General features: G+C 41.1%; 1 protein-coding gene across 5 annotated transcripts in view; it reads left to right on the forward strand.

Annotated features, from left to right (window-relative positions):
* The window catches only part of ZNRF3 (zinc and ring finger 3), a 68,340-nt gene that overhangs the window by 31,367 nt on the left and 11,013 nt on the right, over positions 1–25,960 (forward strand). For 3 of the 5 annotated variants that reach the window (XM_069030982.1, XM_069030987.1, XM_069030985.1), the window contains exons 2-3: positions 7,852–7,977; positions 24,317–24,391. In XM_069030982.1, the coding sequence (XP_068887083.1) occupies positions 7,852–7,977; positions 24,317–24,391 (201 nt within the window). Of the gene's footprint in view, positions 1–554; positions 708–7,851; positions 7,978–24,316; positions 24,392–25,960 lie in introns of those variants that run through there. The other 2 variants (XM_069030984.1, XM_069030983.1) reach the window with 2 other exon arrangements.

Genomic DNA, 25,960 nt, shown 5'->3' on the forward strand with positions numbered 1-25,960 from the left:
AATGTGGTGTAATCAGAGCACTTCAATTCCTGAGAAAAGACATCTTCCTTCAAGTTGTCTGCAGTATGTACATCTTTTCATGGGAGTTCTGCTTTCTGAGATGCTTTAAAGGAAGGAGACTCCAGTTTTCTGTTTGAATGGACCAGGAGCTTCCTTTGCAAAGGGTTTGGAATAATTAGTGTCCAGCTGCTTTGTTGCAATAGATTGCTTGGCTGCATAGCTTGGGCAGTACAGTCACTGCTTGTGCAGCAAATCCGGTGCAAACGTGCTGAGTTTGGATTTGTGTGTGTGTCTGTTACTGTGCCCATGCTGTGGGTGTCTGTAGTGTCTCTGAGCTGGGACAGTCCTAGCAGGAGGATGCCTGGGAATACACTGCTGCTGCCAGCTATCTCTTTTCAGCTGGCAGTTCTCCTCCTCTCCTGAGGGATTTGAAGCACATGGCACAGGTGAATTGAGTTTGCTGATGAACTAGATCAGTGCAAAGATCTGGTTCCCTAGTTAACAAAACCTCCTCTGGCTGCTCTTCAAAACTTACTATTCCTTTTCACAGGATCTGGTGGGCTTTGTGTAGTACTGGCCAGTCTGCATTGTAGAATTTGCCTGGCCTCTTCTGCATGGTGGATGTGTTCAACTGAGTATCTCTGGTTTTACATTTAATTGCAGCATGGACTGGCTTTCTCATCATCCCTTTTGGCATACTTCCTGGAGTAAGTGGACTGTGAGAGGATTTCAGGAATGCCTGATGCTCTTGCTGTAGAGAAAGTTTAGTGGAAGCCACTTGTGGGTTCAGTTCTAACCGCTGGGTTGGACAGCGTGGTCACAACTGATAGCCAAGAAAAGCTCACTGCTGAAATGCTCAGGTCCTATAATGTTACATTTTGTGGCAGTTTGGTTTCTTGCAGGATGTACTTCCTTAAAACAGAAAAAATATGCCTGAAAGGGAAAAGAAACCATGTTTTAATGGGGTTTTCTACTTATGCTGAGGAATAAATGTTCTTATCTGCATGGCAAAGCTACAGAGTGATGGGGAAATGCTTCTGGCTTTCACCTTTTCTAAAAAGGCTGCTATGGTCCAGCTGCAGCCAGCATAAAAACCCTCATGCTTTATCATGAGGCTGCAGAAACAATAGGAATGCCTAACTTCTTTTTAAAAAAACCCTGCTATTTAGTTCTTAAAAAATCCTTCCCCCCATTTGTACAGTTGTGGATTGCTCCTCTGTAATGGCACATTCTGCTGATGCCTTTTTCAAACAGCGTGACACAGTGGAGTTAAGGCCTGATTCTTTTCTTTCTGGTGAGGTTTTAGTAATGCTGGGTTGGAATATTGCAGTCAAGAGCCTTAGATCACTTTCTGGTAACAGGTTGCTGTGCCAATGCAGAAGAGTAAATGGAGATGGAAAAGTTAGTTCTCCATTCTGCTGTATTTGTAGGTAGTAGGAAGAAATAGTTTTGTGGTGATGCTTTTTGTTGAAGATCAAAATCGCAGTGGTGGTGACAATTAGTGGTAAATCTTGATCAAGTAGGATGACTCGTCTGTCTTGGAGAATGAGTACAAAGTAATTTTTTTTAATTCTTAAGAAGTAGTTTCTCTTTTCATAGGTAAGGAACTAAAATTTCAGAGGAAATGCAAAAAATGAGTGTTAACACGTAGCTTGACTGGTTTTCAGCCTTCTTGGTCTCATATTGGTTATTTTAATAATCATTTATGCTTTTTGTGTACCTGCTCACTGGTATGGGAAACTGAAAAGTCTTTGATGAAAAGTAAGCACTTCTTAGCAACAACTAAAACATCAGTGTGTTATCAATATTATTCTCACACTAAATGTGAAGCACAGCATGGTACCAGCTACTGAGAAGAAAATTAAAACAGGACACTAATCCATATCTTGGCAGTTTGTCAGCAAGGATGTTGAAAGAGAGCTCAAATGCTTCACTGAAATGAAGGTAGATGACATCCACAGCTGTCCTGTCAACCATGGAGCAAGTTGCTTCATCAGAAAAGATACTGAGATTGGTCAAGCATGATTTATACTTAGTAAATCCAAATTGACATTTTCAGCTGCCATCTTGTCTTTTTATGTACCTGGAAATAGCTGTCATAAGGATCTGTTCCATAATTTCCTCAGATACTGAAGAGAGGCTGACTGCACTGGGGTTTCCCAGATCTTTCTTCTTGGATTTTGCAGACAAGTGTGGCACTCTTTTCCTGGCATCAGGGGCCTTCCCCCAGTCTCGATGACCTGTGAAAAATAATAGAGCCTGACGTGGCAATTAAAGCAGCCAGCTCTAATAAGACACCTGCAGGCATCCTCTCAGCTTCCTCGGACACCTGCATGTCTGGTTTGCATGGATGGTTCCTAACTCGACCCTCCTTACAGCTTTGGTTGCTTACCTTGTTACTGCTCTGTGCCAACCCCATTCAATAGCAGACATTTATTGTTTGCAATTCTTCTTGCTGTTAATATTAGTCTTCACATCTGTTGCCAGTTTGAGCTCCTAATGCTTTCCTAATTCTCTGCATCTCTGAGGAGTATTTCTATATTTGTCTTCCTGAGTGTGCCCCTTTTTCCATATCTCTGTCCAGCTGACTTCTGGCGAGTCTAGCACCAAAATACTGGAGTGTCTGTGAATCAGACATTCTGCATCCTCTAGTACATTCTGGTGAATGAAGTTGTTATTTGTTAAAAATCTGTTTGGTGACTTACTGCATTTTGAAAAAGCATGTATGCTCCGTCCACTTCTTGTGTTTAGTAAGGCTGGTTTGACAGGGGGGATACTTACTACAGAACTCCCAGCAGAAGCATACTAATGTTTTTTCTGCTCCCTGTAAAATACTGATGTTGTTCGGTTGCCTTATTTCACTTGAGCCTTCATACCCTTCAGACTTTGGATCCTTCCTTTAGAAGAAGCTTCCCTGGGAAATGGGATTGGAGGAAGGACACAAGACCTAGAGCTTGGAAGTGGTAAGAGGACACCGAGGGGCTGGGTAACTAAAAGTATCTGAAGTCTGAACTGAGTTACCAGGCTCTGCTTCCATACACCTGGGGTAAGGCAGGAAAGGAACTCTTCCTTTCAGTTACCAGAGGCTACACCTGGTTTAGGAGAAAGCTTTCCCTGATGATGGAGTTGCCATTCAGGTTGACTCATTTCTTATGCTTTCTTTTGAGCACTACAAAACCTCGTAAATTTTATTTCAAAAGCCTGCCTGGTGAAGGAATGTGGATTCATGCGGACAGAGATGAATCCATGCCAAGTGCATTCCAGGTGGGAAAGCTATATGGAGTGTCTGTTGTTCCAGGCTGTACAGCAATAAAGTGTTCAAGTCTTCACAAAAAGACTGAATAGTTCTGCTCCTTTTTAGAGGCTTGTGCACTGTAGTGTTTGGAATTTGCTTTTTACTGTCACTGTTGGAAACTACTGATAATTTTCCGCCTCACAGAAAATAATTAGTTTTATTGTTGCCATTGTAGTTTGTCCATCATCTCTTTTGTTTAGTGTGTTTAAAGTGAAACATGTCTGTGATCCAGAAACACCCTGAATCCTCCCTAGGCCTGATAGATATTTTCATTTAGGCTTACTTTTTGTGTCCTGTGATTCTGTGATTAATTCACTTGTATTGTGACAAGAAACCATGAGAAGATGACAGGCACTTGTACTGGATGAGTCCTGCCATAAGCACCATCAGCCCCAGTGGATGGTGTTTCACTACATCTGGGCAGCTAATCAGTAGAAGTAACACCAGTGCTTCAGGCTTTAATTCTTAAATTCACATGCTCGTGTTGCACTTTTAGTTGATATCCCTGGTTTGGAAAATTACAGTATATTTTATCTGTCATGATCTACAGGGATCACTACAATGTAAGCTTGTGGTATCCAAGCAGAATCTACCAACTACTTGTGGCTTGGAGTGGTGGAGTGCTTTTCTGGACAGAAAGTTTTCTGTCAATGAAGCCCATGTCTTACTGGCCTTCGTGCTGATTCTGGGGTTTTTTGTGTCTTCAGTACATGTTTTTTAGAACTGTGTTACTGGGTTGACACTTCTGATCCGCACCTTGAACATAACAGTTTATTTGAGAACGCAGACAAAAACCTACCATGCCTACCTTCTTATCCTCTCTTTTGTGGTCTTCTATGGGACATGGGTAGGTCCCCAGAGCCCTTCTGTGTTACTTTGTGGTCTTGGGTGGTCTAGAATTTGTATTAACTTTCCCACTACAGAAGTATATTTCACTCTTCTCTGCTCCTGTCATAGGTCTGTGAGCCTTATTTGAATCTCTTAGTGCTTGATAGTTGCTTCTTGATGCATATACCTCAGATGACACCAGCCAGTATTGTCATCTGTATTTTGTTCAAGGCAGCTGTGAACTCATGGCACTCTTTGAATACTTCCTAATGTGTGCAGGTTTTCAGTCTTACTTCTTGGCTGATTTGGTAAAGTGAGATGAGAGGATTTTCTTCCAAGATTTTCCTCTAGTTTTTGGACAACATACATGTCTGGTGGAAGGGAGAATGTCCTGTGTGCTGTCTGTTCTTACCTTCTTTCTTCTGACTGGAAGGTAGAAGCTCTGCAAAGCTGCACTATAGGAGTGACCATCCTTTTTGGTAAATCTTGGAAGCTGCATATCAATTTTTTCATACAGTAGGGCACGGAGTCCTGCAGTTCCGTCTTGGAGAACCATAGAGACAGGGAATGTGGTTAGTGGTTTGTCAGAAGGAGATGAGTGCCTGTTTAGGTGTCTCATTGTTCTGTTGGGGTTTAAGATATGTATCATTTTGACTCTTAATTTCAGCCTTGGCAGCTTCTGCTGGTTTATGGTCTGCTGGAGGCAGGAAACAAATGATGTGGAAGCTTCCATTTAAGCAAAACTTTGCTCCGGGTGTGTGATATGGACCTGGAATGAGACTTACAGGACCCATAGTCTGGTTGGTACCTTACTGTGTCCCTGATTGCTCCATGCATAGAATCACATAATCATAGCATGGTTTGGGTTGGAAGAGACCTTAAAGATCATCCAGTTCCACCCCCTGCCACGTGCAAGGACATTCCACTATCCCAGGTTGCTCCAAGCCCCGTCCATCCTGGCCTGGGACACTTCCAGGGATGGGGCAGCCACAGCTTCTCTGGGCAACCTGTGCCAGGGCCTCCCCACCCCCACAGGAAGAATTCCTAATCTAATCCCCTCCTTCGTTCTGCTGGTCACACTTCTTTTGATGCAGCCCAGGATGTGACAGGCTTTCTGGGCTGGGAGCTCCTGTTGCTGGGTCATGTCCAGTTTTTAATCTGCTAGTACCCCCAAGTTTTCCTCCACAGAGCTGCTCTCAATCTGATCATCACTCAGGCTTTGTAAAAGGAAGAGAAGAAGCTCTTTCAGCTTTAGGTTTATACTGATTTCCAGGGACATAACTGCAGAATGTGCTTGGTGACTCTGCTCCAGAGGGTCATTCACACTTGGAAGCTGTTATGGAATAACAGTATGCTGGAGGAAAGTGGCAGTGGAAAGAATTTTCTGTTCCTTTTGGCCTTCTTACTTCTTCAGTCCTTTTTCTCTGGACTGAAGTGGGTAGAGCTGTTATTTATTGTATGGTTGAGAAAAAAAACCAAAGCTTTTCTATACACGAGACAGTGTGTAGAAAGATCCTGAGCTATTTGTATGGCATTTTGTAAAACTATAATGCCTTATCCTGGCAGACATAAAAAAAGGGCAAAAGGGTGAAAGTTTTCTTTTAATCATCAGGACGTTTTAGGTGATAGAGTTACAGAGCAAAGTATTCTTCATCTGTTGGTTTAATGTTTGTCTGTCCTGTAACACTAACCCACATAAAATTGGTGCCGCTCTTTATAAAGTTATTTTAGACCTTCAGCAATGTATACAGATTTTGTAACCTTGGATAAAAGCACCTGAATTGTGGTTTCAGCTTTACCCTTTTAGGCATGTGCAAAGTGCCCCAGCATATTTCAAGGATTTTGAACTAGAAACTTCTTAGATACGGGTTATGGTTTCAAAGCTAAATTGATACAGCCTATGTCAAGGGAATTACATCAAGGGAATGGTTCTCTGTTTCTTTAGATACTTAATATCGATTGAAGCTTTGTGTTTGCTTAAAGGATCCCATGGACTCTTTGTGGGGTTAATTATGCTGGTACATATGCCCTGGCAGTTTTGGAGAGAGCACTCTGCCTGACTCCATCCTCTGTTTTTATGTCTGTGCTGAAGAGTTTGTCCATCAGGTACTGAGTTTACAGAGTGGTTCATCTTCCAGTGATAGTACCTGCCCCAAGCTTTTAGCACTAAGTTAAATTGCTCATCCATGTGAGACTCTAGACAGCTCAGCAGTGTGTGAGAGTAAATCATTTAGGAAAAAAGAAAAGGAGGCAGGCTGAATTAAGAGTCGGGCAGATGATTCTACTCTGTCTACCTAGTACAGTGTGGCTTGTTTTTTTTCTTAGAATAGATTGGTGATGAATCTTGAAAAATAATGAGTGGTAGGAAAATCCCTGCATTGTGTCAGTTCACCGTCATGTTTCCCATATTTTACAGTAATCACTCAAGTTATTCGGAAAGTTAGGGCCCCACAAGATAATATAAATAGCACTTCATGTATTGTATCACTTGCAAAATGGAAGTCAGGGTACAAGACATGGGAGAAAAGGACAAAACGACAAGCTGGTGATGCAGAAGTGATGGTAGGATTAGGGGCCATTACATGGTGCTACTTTGCATGGATTAGTGAGGGGTGTATATATATGTAAATTATTGAGCAGTATAATCTCCTCCTATTATAATCAGCTACCAGAAAACAAAGTTGTTATAGTGTTGATATCAGTTTGTGGTTTTCTTCTGCTAGTTTGATAAAGTTGAGATTTAAGGAAAGGCACGAAACTGGGTGAAGTATAAACTTGTTTTCAATGACCTCTGCATATGTGTTAAAGCCTGGGAAACAGGCCAGAGTCTGTGAAAAATCTAAGGGAAAAAGAGAACAAGGAGAAGACAGTATACAGTGTAAGAAATTAGATGTATGACACTCTAGTTTATACACAAAGATATAATCCTAGTGAAGGACAGCAAATTTGGAAAAGACAAGGTTAAAAAAATCGATGTGTAGGAAGCTCCTTGCCACAATAAAATTAGAGTAACTACTCTAGAGTAACTACACTAAGTGTTGGAAGGAGGAGGAACTGATTAAATATCTGAAATTAAAGACATATTGTTGTCTAGTGTAAGAAACACAAATGTCTAAAAGCAGACTGAAGTTTCTCACTTGGTGATGGCCTTCCCCCCTGCATCATTTGGGTTCAGAAAACAATAGAGAGTGCTTCACAATGGTTAGGAAGTTTCTTGTACCTCACTTTGGCTTACACCATAGGCTTGTTTCAAAGGATGACAGCCTGTTAATACTGTGCAATTATTAAAAAAAAAGGTGATAATGGCTCTGAAACAGGGGGTCTGGATCTTAATGATGTGTAAAGCTTTTGTGAGTGACTCTGCCAAACAGTTAGTATTATTTCTGTCGGTTTGCAAGGAAAGGTGGTTTGCAGTACCAAGGAGGGGCTTTGTAGTTAAGTATTTTATATCTGAGCAAAGGATTTAAAATCACATTTAATTGTTAGCCTTAAATGATTTTTCATAAGCAAGATGACAGCTTACATAAAATTGCAAAGATTTTGTATTCATAGCATGCTTCAGAAACATACTGAATTCTTCACACATGCAGCCTTACATTTCAGTTTTTCTGGTGTACCTTCATAAATGAAAGTCTGTTTGTTTAAAGGTAAGGTATTCAAAAGCAATATGTATGTATGTTTTTGAATTCTAATGATTGGCTAAAGGTTCCTTTCTTATTCTATTTCAGATGCATCCACTTGGACTGTGTAATAGCAATGATGAGGAAGACCTGTATGAATATGGCTGGGTAGGAGTGGTGAAATTGGAACAGCCAGAGTTGGAGCCTAAGCCATGCCTCACTGTCTTAGGAAAGGTAAGGGGATAGTTTGGGGCTGCATGTAACTGTTTCTTGGAAGGATTAGTTCCTTTCTGAGAAAAAACAGCAAGAAATAAACCAAGGGAAAACTCCCTTTACTCCACAAAATATTCCTGTTTTGCCCATTTTCACACTAGGTACTTCAGGGAAAGATGCTGTCATAACTCAGTTGATAGAGATGGTGATGGGGAGCTGAGTACTCCCTCTTTTAGGCTCTGTAGGAACCCAACAAAGATGAAAGCAAAAATGGCTGTTTAGCAGAAGCAGTATTGGAGCAGAAAGGGTGAACTGCACCTTTGATTGTGACTTGGTCAAAGCAGTCAAAACAAAAGCATCTTACTGGTTTTCCTTAGGTACGATTTTCTGAGAAGACATACATTAATTTCTTCTTTTTGGGGAAAGAGAAGCTTTCAAGCCTAGGAAGATTTCTTCACTTTCATTGCAGGGTAGATACCTCTAATCAAGTGAATCTTACTGTACTGGTCAAAGAAATAAAAATTTTCATCTTCCTGGAATTTTGCCATGGAATGGGGCCTCTGGAATGTAAATTAATTGCAAAACTTTTCCCTTTGTTTTATGGAGTGAAGTCACTAAGATGCCATTACTGCTCCCAGATATATTAAAAGAGAAAGCAGAAAGGTGTTGTTTTTTGTTCACACCTTAGAATTTTTGAGTATTGAGGTTATTATATGTTGACATTTGAAGTCTAGAGGAGTTGAAAGTGTGTGAAAGAGCATAGGTCACAAGTTCTACCAGTAACTGAGTAGCTGAAAACTACGACATAACAGGGGTTCATCCTAAAATCCAGCTGCCTAAATTTGGTAGGATGGTGTTGGTGACTTCAGGTTAGCAGTGTATCAGGCAGAAAAGAAAATGGTAGGTTGACATTTTTTAGGTAAGACTTGTCGCTGTAAATTTATAAACAAAACTTGTAAAAACTTGACCTTTCCAAGGAAGTGGGAAACCATCTGCTAGTGTAAAAGTTGCTGTAGGTTTAACTTGTGAAAAACATCTCTTTAGGAAGTGACTTCCCTTTCTACTGAATTTCAGCAAAATAAAACTTTTTTTTTTTCCAGCTGGAAATACTGTTTGTGTTGTACAGAAATTCTAGCTGTTACTTCTTTGTTCTTAGAAAGATAAAATCAGAGGATGAGGTCTTGTAAGGATGGGAATTAGAGAAGATTCAGTCCTGAAAGATGCATTCTAATCCATAAGTAAACTCCAGGAGCTTGCCTTGAAGCAAGCCATTTCAGGAAGGAGTCTGTTCAGTCCCATCTGTCAGGCTCTTGAAAATTACATGAGGAAATAGAAGTGCAAAATGGATAAAGAAAGCTGAACCATAGGTACACGGCACAAGAAAATGTTAATAATATGTACCTGACCCACTGCCACATGCCCACATCCCACCATGTCCTCTATACTCCCAATGTCCCCAAAGCCACACCAATCTCCAGAGTAAGTTCAGCTCAGTATCTGCTGAAGTTAGCTTCCTAAAGCTTGGCCTGGTGAGCAGCAGACTCTGGCTTTGCTTCAGGAGCTCTGTAGCATCAACTTTGATGCATAACGATGGTGATGTGACATAGGGTGTGCCCAGAGAGTTTGGGCACAGAGTTCCATGTGTGTCAGTTTATATATAGCAATTTCAACAGGTGAAAAAAGACTGGCCAGGATTCTAGTCAATACTGCACTGCATTTCATTGTTCTGTATATTCTCTATTTATTCTTCTCTTCCTGAAATATTTCTTCCCTATTTCATGCTCTCTGCTTTAGTTTCTCCTCTCCATCTTTTGTCTGCAACCCTTCTGCTCTCTCACTATGCTCAAGTTATGTCCTGATTTAGAAGGACTTCTCAGAATTCTTGAAATACTGTTGAGTGCAGATAGCAGCAGGAGCATCAGCCCTGAGCTTCTTTCAGGTCTGTCAATTCAGTCAGCCTGGTTATCTTACCAGGGAGGACAAATTGTGTTGCAATTTTCTGGGTCTCTGAAAAGTTCAGTTTCTGTGCAATTTGGTACAAATTGCTATGTGAAGATTCAGTGTGGCCTGTAAACTGTTTTGTCTGGGTAAATATCAAACCTGCTGCATGTGTATATGTGTCTTCTTCTGGTTATTTTTAGGATTTGGCAGCTGACTTCAAAGAAAATGTAAAAGGGAGAGGAATGGGAGAGGAAGGGAAAGGAGGGAAGGAGAGAGAGGAAAAATAGAAGGAAAAGGAAAAAAAAAAGGAAAGGAGTGGGGAAAGGAAAAGAAAGGAAAGTGGGGGAGGGCTGGTCTTGAACAGGGAAAGGAAATGGAACTTTCTCCATTTAGAAAAGGAGGAAGATATCAAGGAATGCAAACCTACTGTTTGTTCCTCATTAAGTTTGATTTAACCTGCCCCCAAGGTGGGGCATCGTAGAGGTGATATTGTTGAAAGTTTGGAATATGGTGAAGCAGAATGTAGACTAGTTAAAAGCTGTTTGTAGAGGTAAATTCCATGACCTGTGAATCTGGTAAAAAGTTGTATAGTTTTACTCTTATTGTTGGTTTTAATTGTTGAGGTCTTTTTTTGATTTAGGGGTGGTGTTTTTGTTTTCTTGTTTGGATTTTTTGGGTTTTGTTTTTAGCAAAACTTTGGTCTATGTTTTTAGAAGTTCTACTTGTTTATTCATGGGTAGCAATACAGAATTTAATGTGTCCATTTTCATATTGATTTCGTGATTTTCATATTGATTTGTAATTCATGTTGATTTTGTCATTGCTCATCCTTCTTTATATGATGTAATGGAAATGAAAGTGTTTAAAAAAATGTGTCTGCTGTTAAGAGTGCCCCTGAAAACTGGGCCTTGGTTGAGGCAAGGAGTGTGTGTGGCAGCTGTGTTTTACCATTACCTTTGATCACAGTGCAGCCCTGTTTGAGGCCATGCTGCATGCAGGCAAAGCAAAGGCCTGGGTTTTACTGATCTTATGAGCTCCTGAATAGGGCTAGAAGGGGAATGACAGAGGAAGAAGAAAGCTTTTGGAAATGAAAAGGAAACCCCGTGAACCCGACCAGCATTATTGGCTGGATTTGCCTACCAGGGAGCCGCTCAGTTTCTGCCAGGCTAATTTTGCTTCAGCTTCTCTCCCCCACACCCCCCGACCCCACCTCCCCCTCTCTCCTTCTTTCAGACTTTTTTTTGTTTTTGAGGCATGGCTGTAGTAACTTGGTTCTCAGGCTGGGAACCCACTGAGCTGTTGCCATGGTCACTGGGAAGCTCTTCGTGCCATGTGCTTCAAAGGGAACCTTTCCCCTCCTGGAATTCCTGCCTTCTCTCTGCATACAGCACAATGAGACTCCTTCACTGCTCCAGCAGTGTGACTGTGCTGGAGGAAGGCAAAAGCAGGGTTGCCTCCAATACTGATTGCCTGCCTGCATCCTGGCAGGGCGGGGCACTGGAAACTGGGTGTTCTTTAAGGTCCCTTCCAACCCAGACCACTCTGGGATTCTGTGATCCACTGTACTGTGTTGGGAGCATACCTGCATGTGTCCTGCACATTCCAATATGCAGACCCCTGTTCTTCCCCCACCCCAGTAATTTTTAAAGCAAATTACATCTGTCAAGACTGTGAAATACAATTCAGCAATACCATTGGTTTTTATTTCAGTACAGGATTGTGAGAAAATGCTGAAGATTTGTTTAAAAGTAGCACTTCTTCCCTTTCTGCAGGATTGAAAGTCCACGAGAAAGGATTTTGTTCTTCTTTCGCTTCCAGGGACTGCTCTTCTTCTATACTAATAGGATATATGTATTTGAGGATGTGCATCTGAATATAACCTAACAAAGAGAGGATGTCCCTGCTACTACAGCTTCCTGTTTTCTTCAGATGAAAGAAATCTGTAATATGAGGAAATTCCTAGCAGTTCTTCAAATATCCATTCACTTATTTTCTCTCTGTTAAGAGCTTACTTACAAAAATTTACACAAATACTAACTAGAATAATCTCTTGTTTTGCCATGTCATCATTATTATGGTACTAGTTAGGCTGGGGCCACAATCATCATGACTTGGAAGTGCACTAAACAGTTGAACTGTGATTCATAACATTTTGGCTAATAATTTAAGTTAAAAATTCTTACAAGGTAGTCACACGAGAATTTATGGGCCTATGTTGGTAGCTTAGTTCCTGAATAAAGAGGGATCTGTTCTAAGACTTGAGGAACAAGAAGGCCTGTGAGGAGTCCATTTTAATACTTTTATTTTAGATTTACTAAAACTAATAAAAAAGGCAAATTAAACAAAATCCACTTGCACCTTTATATTAATAGCCTATATTAAGCAATCAGTTATATGTTCAAATTGGAATTGCTGACAGTATAAGTATACCTCTTGTTTCTTTATAACATTAATTGCTTTATATACAGTTTGGATAATTTCCTGTAGAAATAGATTCAGTTCAGTTGTAGAAATGCATACTGAATTTAAGCAAATGCTCTTCCATGCTAAACTTGTTCAGAAATCAGGACTGAACTATGCCATAGATTAAGATCTAAAATTAATGAGAGACATTTCTAAAACCATTGGTCAATGTTTGCCAAACTTTGCTTGTTCAGATACTTTCACCTGGTAGTGGCAGCTGCAGTAAGGCACCCTGTGATGAGTCTTGTGCTGCATGCAGAAGGAAATACTGTCACTTCAGGAAAACTTCTTATATCCATTGAAGTAGTTATACTTATGGTATCTATTCCACAGTTTGGGGACCTTTTCTACCTTTTGTTTGTTAGCCTATGTTTCCTCTTTGCAAACAGCATCCAAAAAGCATTTGTAATTCTTTCTGAGGCAGTAGTCTCGAAAATTAATGGCAAAATTTAATCAGTCTGGATGCAAAGTAACAGTATGAGTGATTTTTAAGCTGGTTGGTTTTGTTTCACTGTGTGGCTACCTGAAGTTTTGTGTTGACAGTGTAGTGTCCAGTGGAGGTAGAAACAAGTAAGAGGAGGTAGGGTCTGCTTTTTGTGATGGCAGTGCTGGCATAAATGTATGTCAGACTACAGACTGAGAAAGGCTTCTCAGCAGTATAAACTTAATATCAGTTGTTTTAAACTCCCAGACATTCTGCGTTAAGAAGGAAGTTGTTATGAAGTACAAGAAAGCTTCTTGAATGAGACTAGACTCCTTTGGCTGTGGACCAGTTCATAATCTCTATTGCAAAGTCAAACACGCCAGGACTCTGATAAAAACAAAACCTGGGGTTTTTATCAACCTAATTGTGAATGAATATGAGTTTTAATGGGGAAAAACAGCATCCTGGCTAGTGTTAAAGATTCAGACCTTCTGGATCAGTCATGTTCTTTAAGAGTCTTCTTTAACTTTGCACTAAAATTTTTTATTTCCAAGGTTTGTTTTCTTAGCACTACCTAAAATTACGGTTTACTTTGAAAAAATGTAATATATATAATTGTAATCCCTGCCGTGTTTGTCTTTGCTGTCTTTGTTCTAAAGAATACATTGAGAAAGAGAAAATGGTAATTTTCCCAAAGCACCAAAGAACATCTTAAGTGTTGTAATATCATAATGATTGTTTCTTGTTATTCCTCACTTCATCATCATTTATAATATCCAGGACACCTAAAATGTTAACATCCATTTTAAACAACCATAAAACATCTTCAAAAATTATATCTGAAGTGATACTGTCACTTGTGCAAGTACTTTTGATGTCATTTATGTTTTGACATTAATTTTTCTTACTTCCCCAGTGCTAGCTCTGTGATCAGACCTCTGCACCATATAGGCACAATGATTTCTAGAGTTCTAACAAAATTGCATTGACGAGGTCAGAAGAGGGGATCATACACGTTTTTTCAGGAAGAAGATGGCTTTTCCTAATGGCAGACAGAAAAAGACAAGGAACAAGCATGTATTTTTGAAGAAAAAAACCCACATGGAACAAAATGCTTCTGCCAAAAGCTCAGTGTATTTCTGCTTCCCATCTCCTTGCCTCTTCATCCCTCACAGACCATACCCTAGCAAGCCCATTTAACAGTTGAAGAAGGGGATTTGAATGGGAAAGAAAAAAGGAGGAAAGGCTGCATCCAAGAGTGTTAGAACATGTGGCCACTGCATGAAACAGCAGTGTCATCATTATAACCGAAGTCTTGAGTTTTTAAGTACCTTTCTCATGTATTCCCTCTTTAAATCCTCTCATTCCATCACTACTTTCCACTGTAATTTCTGCAGTCCCTTTGAGGAGAGAAGGGAGAGGTTGAGCACAGGAAAGAGCACTGACAAGCAAGCCAGTTGAAATGTGGAGAGAGGAAAGGTTTGTGTATGGATCATATGGTGAAAGATGCAGAAGGAAAGAAAAGAGCTGGATCAAAGCCAAGGAGGGGAGAGCTCAAAGGAATGGACAAACAAGGGCTGAACCAGGTTATGTGGTTCAGAAGTAGCAGCTCTGTCAGGTTTTCATTCATGAGTGGTGGTGAGCTCTTTCCATTGGTAACTAGTGCCAGCAATCTGCTGCTGTATTATTTTCCTAACTTTCTTTCCATGTTCCCTGCACAGTTACAAAAAGCATCAGCTATTCATGAACAAAGGCTCTCTCTTAGGTTTCTCTCTCTGGGCACTCCTTAGATTTGCCATTGCTGGATGAATTACTTTAAATAAATGTCCACTTTTAGAGTTGAGTCCTTAGCAGTCCCCACCACCATCTTCACTCCTTTCTAACCAACTGTGGAACACAGCTGCTTCTCCCTTAAGCTAAAGAAGCAGCTGTTGCTGCACTACATGTGTTACTGGAGTTCAGCTCAGTCAGATCTCCCAGGGAAATTAATGGAAGTCAAGGCTAGACTAAGGAACAATTATTTAAGGTATGCCACATAAGAAGAAGAAGTAAATGCTTCATGTCTCTTACATTTTTGGACCCTCATTATTCTATGTGCCTTGTAAGCCTTTTGAACATTGAGAGTTGTTTTTGTTTTACATGCAAAATCTACCTGTTTCTCTAACAGGAGAAATGCATAGTGGCAAACATGTTGGAAAAACTGTAGAAAGGGAGTTTGAAACAGAAAAGTGAGAGAGCAGGTAAGTGCTGCTGTGTTGGAGTATAGAAATGAGCACAAAAGGAGGCTGGCAAGCAGAATCAGATAAATGGACCAGAAAGTGAAGAAAATAAGGAGCAGATATGGAGGCAGGGAATGGAATTATTTAGGACTTCACAGATGAGTGACATGCCTAATTTTGGTGCACTAGGAGACAGAAGGCTTTGAAAGAAATTGGAGAACTTCGGAATGTAACCAGAGCTGCATCGGAGGGACTCCAATATTCAGAATAAAAGTTGGGCAGATACAATCGACAGTGGTAAAAAACTGGATCCTAAGAAATTACAGACATAAAGTGGGAATGTTTTGCAATGATTTTCACAGGACTGAAAGGAAGGAAAGAAAAAATATTACACAAATTGTGCTTCATATCCTACTGCTTTGAGATAATTTGCCAGAACATGTTTTTCTGCTCTAAACATTTTATCTTTTTGATGATCAGGTGATACCAGAGGTGCGGTTTTGGATAACATGATGATTTAACATTTGTACTGAGTTCAAGGAAATGACTCCAAATGAATCAAGTGATCATACAGTGAACTCAAAATGAGTAGGAAGTGCTTTTTAGTCAGTGTAGGGAGTACTGACTGAGCTATTTGCAATACCAGCAGGTTAGTTTTTGAACATTAGAGCTGGACGTATGTGTGACATGAATTAGGTAATACAGATTAATTATGTATTATTAGTATTTGCATTGCTGTGGCCTTAGAATTGTTCAGTAGGGATATGAAACTTAGACAGAAACTATTAAAAATATCAAAAGAATGTATGTATTCTAGTGCATTAATGTCTCAATTCTTGGCCCATTGGTGTTTTGTTCAATTGGTAAACCAAGAGAATATATCATGGACATGTAATTTTTCAAAATGCTCAAATAACTTGGTCCCTTTGGGATAGGAAGAAAGATGGGCCTTAGCCCTGAGGATCCAAATAGTGAGCTTTTAAGTGGGTGTGCGGGGGAAGAGGCATTTGCAAAGAGCACAGAATCCATAGACTTCAGGTCCATGAACAGTGTTGAAACTCCCAGAGGGTCGCTTCAGCTGAGTGTAAGGGACTAATGAGCCAGTCTGACTGTTTATGGGCTGTGGTTAACCTCTTGCAAGTTAGGATTTCCTGTCGCCAGCAATGAGCTGTGACCGCCAGCACCACAGTGTTAATGATGAGGTAGGGGCTGATGAATGGCTGGACTCCAGACAGCAGCCTTCACTGGCAAAGAATCAAGTGGCTAGAGGGAGAAAAACATTGAAGTCTACAAGGGAAATAATGCAATCTCCAGAACCTATAATTCCCATGTTTAAAAAAAGAAAGGGATAAAGAAACTGGCGACAAATTCAAAACAAGTGAAGCTTTTATCTCTGCATTCTGAATAGAAGATTGTTCTTCAGCAAAACTGGCTGTAAAAGCCAGGCCAGTTAAAACAATATGCAGGCTGCTTGCCTCCAAGTAACCAGAAATTGTTGGCTCAGAGTAGCCTGTTCTGAGGAGCCAACCTGCTGGGAGACGTTATCCAAGCAACGGCTTGAATGTAATTCCTCCCGCTGTGGAATGGCTCTTTGGCAAATGAAGACCCTAATTAGAGATGGAAGGGTTTCTATTTTGTTTTTCTTTAATCCTTGCCCCGAGGCCTCTGCAATACAGCCATGTCTCTGCTTGCGTGGAGAGAAGTTTCCAGTTTCCCTTTGTAACAAAAATCCTCCACCTTTTTCATTTTTGTTTTCCCTTTCTTTTTATCTTTTTCCTTTTTTAATTTTTTTTTTTTTTTTTACAGAGTCAACAAACTAACAACAAGGGCCCACCACAGTTTGGGACCTTGATACTAAACTAATCGAAAACCAAGGATAACTGTTTGGAAGAAGGGCTGTATCGTCCTGTATTAGCCAGCCATGAACATGGAAAGTTGCTAGCTAAACTGGAATACTGGCCTACCATGCAGATTTTTACTGTTGAGCTTATTACCCAAGCTGATTCTAGTAGTAGAGAGGGAGGATCTCAGAGAATCAGCAGTATCCTACTGGATTCCAAGGGAATCCTAACATGCTTCATTCAGAAAGATTGAAGTCCCTTAGTAGGGGTTACATGCATTTCTTCAGTCTTGGATGCAGATGCTCATCCCTGACAAAGAGGACAGAACCTCCAGGGCAATGTACTGCAGCACTTTGATATGTGTAGATGGCTTTTTATAGTGGTCTGCATTGATATTTTCTTTAATTTACAACTCCTCCAATGCTTTCTTGTATCTCTGGTTTTTATTAACGTCTCTCAGCACCACAACATGCTTGCATGTATGTTTACACAATTATCTTAGGTCTAGTTTGTTGTTTCTGTTCATCTGCTTTCAGTATACCTTCAATGCAAAGGTTAAGAATTATCTGGGTGGGTTGTAGTGGTATTTTATAGCATGTGAAACACTACATGTTTAGTACGTAATTTCTAAAATGCATTCACGTCATGACCATTAAATTTCAAAGGTAACTGTAGATTGAAGTTCTGGGAAAAGCTGGAAGGGTTATAGGATGTAGCTGCATTTCTGCTTAACCATCAATTGTTGTGAAGGCAGCCACCCAGTTCTTGCTGAGTGTGCTAGGTTCTCTGTGAATATGTAATCTAGTTCAAGACCCCAGTCCCTTCCTTTGATCTCTTCCAGTGCTCACCCTTCTCTCTGTGACTGTGCCTTGTCATAGCAACAAGACTGCTGGCCTGCGAAATAGTCTGTGGTAGCAGAGGTCAGGGGCTTGGGAGTGGAGTCCCATGACTCTGAAATGTATCTTAAGAGGTGTGCAACCCGCAGGCTTTGCTGTGTTCAGGATTAAATTAGTGTATTTTTCTTACTGTTTTTACTTGGTTTAGACTCAGAATTGGTAACAGTGTTTCTCCCTAACCCCACAAAAGAGAGAATTCAGTTTTCTTGTTCTTCATTTTAACCATCTGAGAGCCTCTCAGTACTGAGTAGTATGAATCACATTGGTGTATATATATTGTTGATGTGATTATGCATTGCATGAGGTGATAGTATTCTTAAAACTACAAGTACATATCTTCTTAAGGTTTTGGTTTGTTGGTTTTTTTTTTTTACAGAAAGGTATGTTGTTTTTAAATTGTGATTATGCTATTAAATTTAAAAATGCTGCTTCATGCTTTATATACTTCTTAACTGGTAAGCAACTATTGTAATGCTATGTAATGCAGAATCTATAGGGCATGTGTATAAAACATATCCCAAAGGGCCAGAGAAGTTGAGTATTCCAGTCAGGAAGGGCTTTTATGCTGGTGTGATGCATGGGGAGTTGACTGTCTCGTTTTGATATTCTGCCTTTGTTTTCAGACAGAAATCTAAAAGTTCCTTTTTTGTTATCTCAGAAAAGGTTTGAAATGGCTTCCTGTTTATGCTTGGCTTAATTGAGTTTCTGGAATTACTGGGGAATTGTACATTAACAGGTCTGAAGCATCAGTTGGTTAATTTGTAACTTCTGCTGTTTGCAAAGTAGATGGCTGTCCTTTTCTCCTTCCTCCTCTGCCCTGCAGAACTGGCCTGTGGCCTGGCTTACTAGCTCGTGGTGGTTCAAAGGACATGGTATATTTTGGGATTGATTGAGCCTGATAGCAGTGTGGGGGGAGGCAAGAGAGAGGTGGTGCCTGTATTGTTCAGATGTTGTCTGTATTCTGTGTAGCTCTGAGAGAAAGAGAGGTTTTTGCATTTTCACCGTTGTAAAGAAAAGGTGCATTTGACACAATGCTGTGAGTTTTATGTAAGATTCTTAATGATGAGCAGGTTTGGATTTTATTTCCTAGTTCATGTGATACTTTTTCTGCCATACTGAAAATCTAATGCTGCCATCCATAGAATGGGGGTGCAGTTCATACCCCCACTGCTTGTTTTAATAGGGTTGTTTAAGGTATTCCTCTCTCCTGAAGAAGTTCAGGGCTTTGAGAACATCAGGGTCAGAATACCATTCAGCTGACTGGAATGGCAAACTGGCAGTGGCAACATCTCCTTGTCCCAACCTGCAGATTCATCATGCATTTATGTAAGAATCAGTGCTCTCTTTCTCATCATTAGAACTTCCTGAGTTTGTCCATACTTAACTGAGGCTTTCTCAAAACTGCAGAAAGTTAAACCCTGATACGGCAGCAGCAAAGTTGTCCTCTGCTAATACAAAAAAAAAAAAAAAATCAAATGAAGACAAGTCTGCAGAAGTGTCATTCTTTAACCACACAACTACAGCAAACCTGTACTACAAAAGCCAATATTCTAGAACCTAGTTCTGCATATTCTGTATCATACCTCAGTGGTATTGTCTACATCTTTGTGGTCTCACTTGATCTTGATATGGAGAAAACAGGTGCAGATCAATTGATTTGTGACCACTAAGAGATATTGGAACAGACTTTGTTACTTTTTAGTCTGCTCAAAAGAAGACCCAGACCACTGAATTGCTATATTCATCATTTATTTTGGTGAGATACTGCAGATGGAAATTCCTTCAGCTGTATTCCCTAGAAGTCAAGATTGTTGAAATCCTCGAACTGCTTTTCCAGAGCAATAAAGGAAGATACTGCCCCTTTTCAATGAAAATCTTGTTCCTTGGAGTCACAGAGTATGCAAGTTGCATGTCACTGAGTGTTGCTTATATGTTACCAGTTTGCTATGTGAGAGGCTGACATCTCTTATTTCAAAGGACCAGGAGACAGCTGATGATAGAATCAGCTATGAAAAACGTTCCACTTAACACCACTTGCATAATCCCACTCTTCTGTCAGATTAATGACCACTGACTCCACAATGTAGAGCTATCTGACATAGACTATTGGATCTGATGGGCTGGGAATATCCAGAAAATATGCCTCAAGTTCAGTAGTTACTAGTTCATAGAGAAACTGAGGGGGGAAGAAACGCTCAAAAACTGACAGAGGAAATTCAGGCTGGCTCAATTCTCAGCTAAATAAGGACGTACAAATGAATTTTATTGACTACTCTGTTCAACAATATCTGCACTGATTTAGAGTAATACCGTATTTTCTGCCCCAAAACCCAAGATGTACTGCAAAAAGGAATGGCAGGATGAAAAAGACCTTGTTATACCTTTTGGAGCTGTTTCCCTTGGTTCTGACTGAAAGTGTTTTGCTTTTAGGATCCATATATGACTGTCTTCTGTGTACTGTATCCTTACTCTTGTGCTTCCCATCTTGATCACTTTGGAGGACCAGCTAATAACTGACACCTGATGGAATAGTTTGCTAAAAGGAGTTTACTGGCATCTGTGCTGGGTATTCCTTAAACCATTGCCCAACCTCCTCTTCCCCATCTTTATGATTTTCTTAACCCAGGGGATAAATCAACTTGCTCATGTAGCACATACCATAATTATAATTAATATTTGTTGACTAGAGTGTACTAAGTTCCAAGAAGATAATACCTAGAGTTGGGTGAACAATTCAACAAATCCAGGAAGACAGATAGGTAGTTTTTAATGTAAAAACATTTGTGAGAACATAATTTTAGAACAGCAGGATGTATCTTACACAGAACTTTTAAAGCATCTTTTTCTGCCTTTAGTCCAAGAGTATTATCTAGGATGTTAACTTTAAAAAAGTTTATTTGTAAGTAGTAATCTGGTTCTGCCAATAGCCATTTTCAACAAAAGGTACTCACTTAAATAGATGTGTGATGCATTACTATGTTGATGTAAATGGCAAAGCTTACAGTGCTTAATGAACTTTGATCTCCCCACCTATGGTTCAAGCCTCGGTCTTTCTCTAATCTGTAATTTATTCACTCTCTGCAATCCATTAGAGTAAAGTGTCATGTCCTCAGGTGCAAATACTACTGAATATTATCAGGAAATTCTAACTCTGGCAAAGAAGTAAATGTAATGAATAAAGGCTAATGTTGTTGGTATGATTTTTCTCCTAAAGGGGAACCTTGTTAAGCAGCTTATGATGGTTTCTCCACTGTTTCACACTAACTGAAATATTGGAACGAGATCATCCTAGAAAGCAGAGGAGGAGATGCTTGCCGTGTTCGTATGTGCAAGCATGGAAGGTCCTTCAAGATGTCAGGAAGTAGCTGAACTTGTTACTGTTTTGATTGTTGCTCTCCTACCTTGAATGAATGAGAGGAACAGTGCACCTGTTTAATAATTATCTGGTCCCTTGGGATGAAAGTTCGCCTCATCAAGGAAGTTGTTACTTCCTTATTGTATTTGCCTGGCCCACAGGAAGGGTGTGCAGAGCTCTTAAAATCTTTCTGGTGTTCTTCGAGGCAGTAACTTTAAATTCCTCAGGCCTGGAGATGTGGAGAGATATTTTCCTTGCACTTCTGTCACGTGCATTTGCTCTTATCTTACCTAGATTAAAAGGCCTGGTAAATTCTGACAGATCTTAATCTGAGACAGTATTTAATGTGCATTTTATTGGTAATGTCCGTTGCTCTGTTAAGCTGTAGACTCCGAACGCAGAGATGGAGTGGGAGGTTGTTGTCACTATGAACAAAGTGATCACTTGAATTACAAGTGCAATTACCTTTGTTTGTTTGTTTTCTATTACTCTTTACAAAAGAGGAAGAATACTGATACGTAGTGCTAGTCATTTGTTTTAAGCCACAGAAGACAATCACAGGAAGAAATAGGCCTGGCAAATGCATGGAATTTGAATTGTGGAAATGTCTGTTTGCCACAAGTACTGTAAATGTAGCGGTGAAGCATGTACTGTATCAGCTTCTTCGCCCCCCAACTTGTGTTTATTTTTGATGTAGGTTTGGTCACTTTGCTTAGAAAAATGATTTGAGGGAGTCTTTAAAAGCTGGCTAGCCCAGAAAGAAAAAAATCACGTGCCTATTACAGACTGGCATTATTTTAAGTGGGACTTAACATTGCTGTGTTATTTTGAGCTGTCCTGATTACTGAGTAGTGGGCAGGGTATTTTCAAAGACGTTTTGACTTTCATTATCCTGCGGTATTTTTGGGGATGCGGAAGGAGGGCGGCAGTAGCCGGCAGGTGTTTCCAGTTGCCCTGGAGCCCCAGTCACAGCGCTCCGGGCCCGCCGGCTGCCACCTCGAACTGAAGGGAAGGAGGGGAATGCCCAGCGACCGAGTGCGCTCTGCTCCGGCTCCCGCCTGCTCGCCCGTACCGTGCTCCCGTCACAGCGCCCGGCTTTAAGGCCGAGCTGCAGGCGGGGGGAGGCTGCGCTCCGGTCTCTGGCCAGCGGAACCCGGCCGCCCGAACGGGCCGCCGCCAGGAGCCTCGAGCCCGCTGGAGAGGGCCGGCGCCCATTTCCCCGTGCGGGCCGTGGCTCCCGGGCTGTGCCCTGGAGTGCTCGGGGCGGCGGGAGCGCCTCGGCACCCGAGTACCGACATGGCTCTTGAGGACCTGGCGCCTCGCGCAGGCAGTGCCGGGCTCCCCAGTGCCTCTGGCAGAGCCCGGCAAGTTTCGCAGGAGCGAATGCACCGCCCTTTTCCTGGGGATCGGGATTTAAACCCTTGCAAGGAATAAAACCTCCGCATTTCCCCGCGACCGCCGCCCCTTCCTCTCCCCCTCCATGGCCGGGGACAGGCGGCGCTTCCGGCGCGGGGCGGGGCGGGCGCTGCGGCCGCAGGGGGGCGCTGTGCGGGGCCGCCGGTCCCTCAGAGCCGCGGGCGGGACGGGCGGGCGCTGCGGGGGGAGGGCGGCCGGAGCCTCGCCGGGCTCGGGCTGCGAGCTGCGCTTGGCCACAGGGAAACCAGCGCCGCAATTGGCAGAACGGCCAGACGGGTCACCCCCGTTTGCTGTTACCCGCTGCAGCACGATTTTTTGACTCGGTGCTTTTCATCTCTTAACACCTGGTGGTGGAAACTTGCTGCTCGTTCAGTATATTCACGCAATTAAGGAGTTTTTATCAGCACTGATCTGTAAAATCTCTTTCGAAATCTCTTCAGAGATCAAGGGGCCTTGCTTGTTGACTGATCATCCTGAAAAGACAGTCTAAATAGCCTGAACAGTTCCATAAGCAGTGTGTGTCTGTAAGGGGTGCATTCTAGGGAAACCTGGATGAGCCCTCACCTCAGGGCTACTGCAGCAGAGTGATGGGTGGTAGATTCCTTTTAACTCTTCCTCCCCAACAGTTCTGAGTCATTAACCAGGTGTGCTGACTTCAAAGGGGACAAATACCTGGTGGGCTGAGAAAAAGCTCCCATTTGGGAGTTGGTTTCCCTCATGTGCGGTCTGATAGGCCTTGCTGATTAAAAATAAAAACAAAATATGAGAACAGAGCAAAGAAAGGGACCTGTTCATATTCAAACCAACTTCTCTGCATTGGCCAGCATTTTTCCTGGAAAATGCTGAGTAATATTTCATAATTTATTACTTTCATTGGTTTGTCTTATATTTCAATGTAAGTTCAGGTTCTGCTAGTCTCTGTGGAGGGCCAGTGCCTTCTTGTTTAGTACTGTGATGGTGATAGCTGTCATTGCTTGGAGAAATAGTTTCTTGCATTCTGTGTCCATAAAGGCAATAGGATTTTGAAAATTTACTGGGATTGTCTGCTTTATGGAGTCACTGAGCAACAAACAGTACATACAGAGGCACAGTGGCAGAAATGGGTTAAAAAACCCTGCGTTAGCCTTGGTGGTTAAAATACTGTTTTCTCTATCTCAGGGGATTTTAATATCTTCTAATACCTTCTCTGTGCAGTTGGTAATGCCAGGTTTGGACTGTATTTGATGAAAACCTGTGCACTTACATAGGTCTGATCTTATCAGCGTAAGAAGTGTCTGCAACAGTTCTGACCTATCTGATGGTCAGAAAAAGCAGTATTCTCTGAGGCACATTTTGCAAAGATTGTGATATCCTAGTTTGGGAGACTGACACTGAAAAAGTACAAAGAACCTGGTCCACCTTAATCTTCTACACTAGTGAGCTTGTCTCCACCCTAAGTCATAGGGAAGATTGTTTTTAATGGCACTTCCAAGTAACATGGAGGGAAAAGAACATAATTTTTTTTTAAATTCTTGTATTTAAAGTCTTTAGAAGGTGTAAATCTCATTTGAATCCCTTTAAAAGGTTGTTGAAAGAGGACTTTGAGAAGGAAGGAGCAGAGACACTGTAGAAGCTTTAGTGAAGTTTAATTACATTCCGTACTGGTTCAGGAACTCCCATGTTTGTAATTATTCTGTCATTTGTTTTAACTACACAGAAACACAAAATGTTAAGTTTTCTCTCTGGAGATGAGGAGAGGGAGTAATTTTTGAGTTAAGAAGTTACCTTTTGGGGTGGGACTGAGGATGCTGTCTTTCTTATTGCAGGCAAAACGAGCAGTACAGCGAGGAGCCACAGCGGTCATCTTTGATGTTTCTGAAAACCCAGATGCCATTGATCAGGTACGAAGCAATGCCAGGCAGGAAGCAATGTAGGTGTCGGGAACCTGGTAGAAAGGGAAAACTTTGGGGAGTTAGATTTTTCTTCTAGCTTTTGCTGGAATCCAGAATCCAGGCCTGGGAATAAGGTTTTGAAAGAGGATGGAGGCAAATTTTTTGTGGCCCATTATCTAATCAAGGAGGTTTTCTTTGCCCAGCTCTGTGTACAAAACACAGGATGTTTTACCCTATCCAGCCTGTGATCAATAGTGTTGTTGAACAGCTACTATTTTTGAGATTGCGAAATGACTTTCAAACCTGATTCTAAACAAGTTTCTTTTTAAAACTTATAACCGTTTCTTTCTCATTTACAGCTGATGATTTCTGCCTATGTTTTTTTGTGAACAAGTAGGGTTTTTCTTCTTTTTCTGACTCTTGTTATAACTTCCATCTTTTTATTTGAAGTGGGTGAGGTAATAGCCCTATGAAAGGCTTCAACATACTTCAGCCAATTCTGAATTATTTCAGTGAAGAAACGTAAGCACAAAAATAGTCTGCATTTGGTTTAGTTCTGTTTTGTCTTGAAATAAAACTGCTGTTTCTGTTACAGCAGGAACAAGCAGAGCTGAAGGTTTTTAAGTGCAGCATGTATTTCTTGGGGGAAAAGAAAGATCATCAATGTTTACATTAAAAAAGCTGGCTTTAATTCTGAAATGAGCATCTGTTGGACAAAGGAATGCAGAAGACCCTGTGCAATGGATGCTTTCAGTACTGTTGTCTGCATGGGCATCAACGTTGCAGCCTTGATCTTGAAAACGTTCACAGGGATATTTTTCCCCCTCTTCTACACAGGAAAAGTATCTTCACAAAGATGTGATCTGTCTTTTTCCATTTTTTAACTCTGTGTTACAGCTTCTGGTTACTTTCAGCTGCTCTGCTCTGGGCTTGGGAAGCTGAGTTACTGTCTCTTGCTCTTTTCCCTCTAACAATGACAGCTTTCCTTGTTTGATTATAAATAATAAACTGGGTGCATCTGTCCCCAGGAGCTGGGAAATGAATCTAGTGGATGTTTGAATGTTGGGTGTACCAATAAAATGGAAGAAGGTTAGTGGCTTAGAGCCTTAGCTGACAAAGTAGGCTCTGTTAGATGAAAGAGCAGTAGCCTGTGGAAACACTGGCAAACAGAAGAGGAATGGCTGGATGTAGCTTTCATGCTCTAAAAGTAACAGTTACTGGATTGGCTCTGTTCTCATGCTGCTCTGGATGCTTCTTTTCAACAGATTTTGATTCTCATCTAAAGTCTTCAGAACCCTTGAGATCAGGGGTGCTACGTAATTTATCTTTAAAATAAAGTACCGTTTTGGCACTCATCATGGAATTGTGGAAAACTGACAGATAGCAGTGGAGGAAAAACTGACACAAGTTAATCTGGAGTATCTTTGGTTCAAATGGAAATATCCTAAGACACTAATGGGAGCTGTTTAGGAAGTTTTCTCAGGTATGCTTGTTACCAAGCACTAGAACAAATAAGGGAGATTGCTTTGAAAGGGAGGAGTGGAATACTATGAAGGGAAATCCTTCCTGCCAGTCAGT

The sequence above is a fragment of the Aphelocoma coerulescens genome, chromosome 15 (genome assembly GCF_041296385.1).
Source record: "Aphelocoma coerulescens isolate FSJ_1873_10779 chromosome 15, UR_Acoe_1.0, whole genome shotgun sequence".
NCBI classification, from domain to species: Eukaryota; Metazoa; Chordata; class Aves; order Passeriformes; family Corvidae; genus Aphelocoma; species Aphelocoma coerulescens.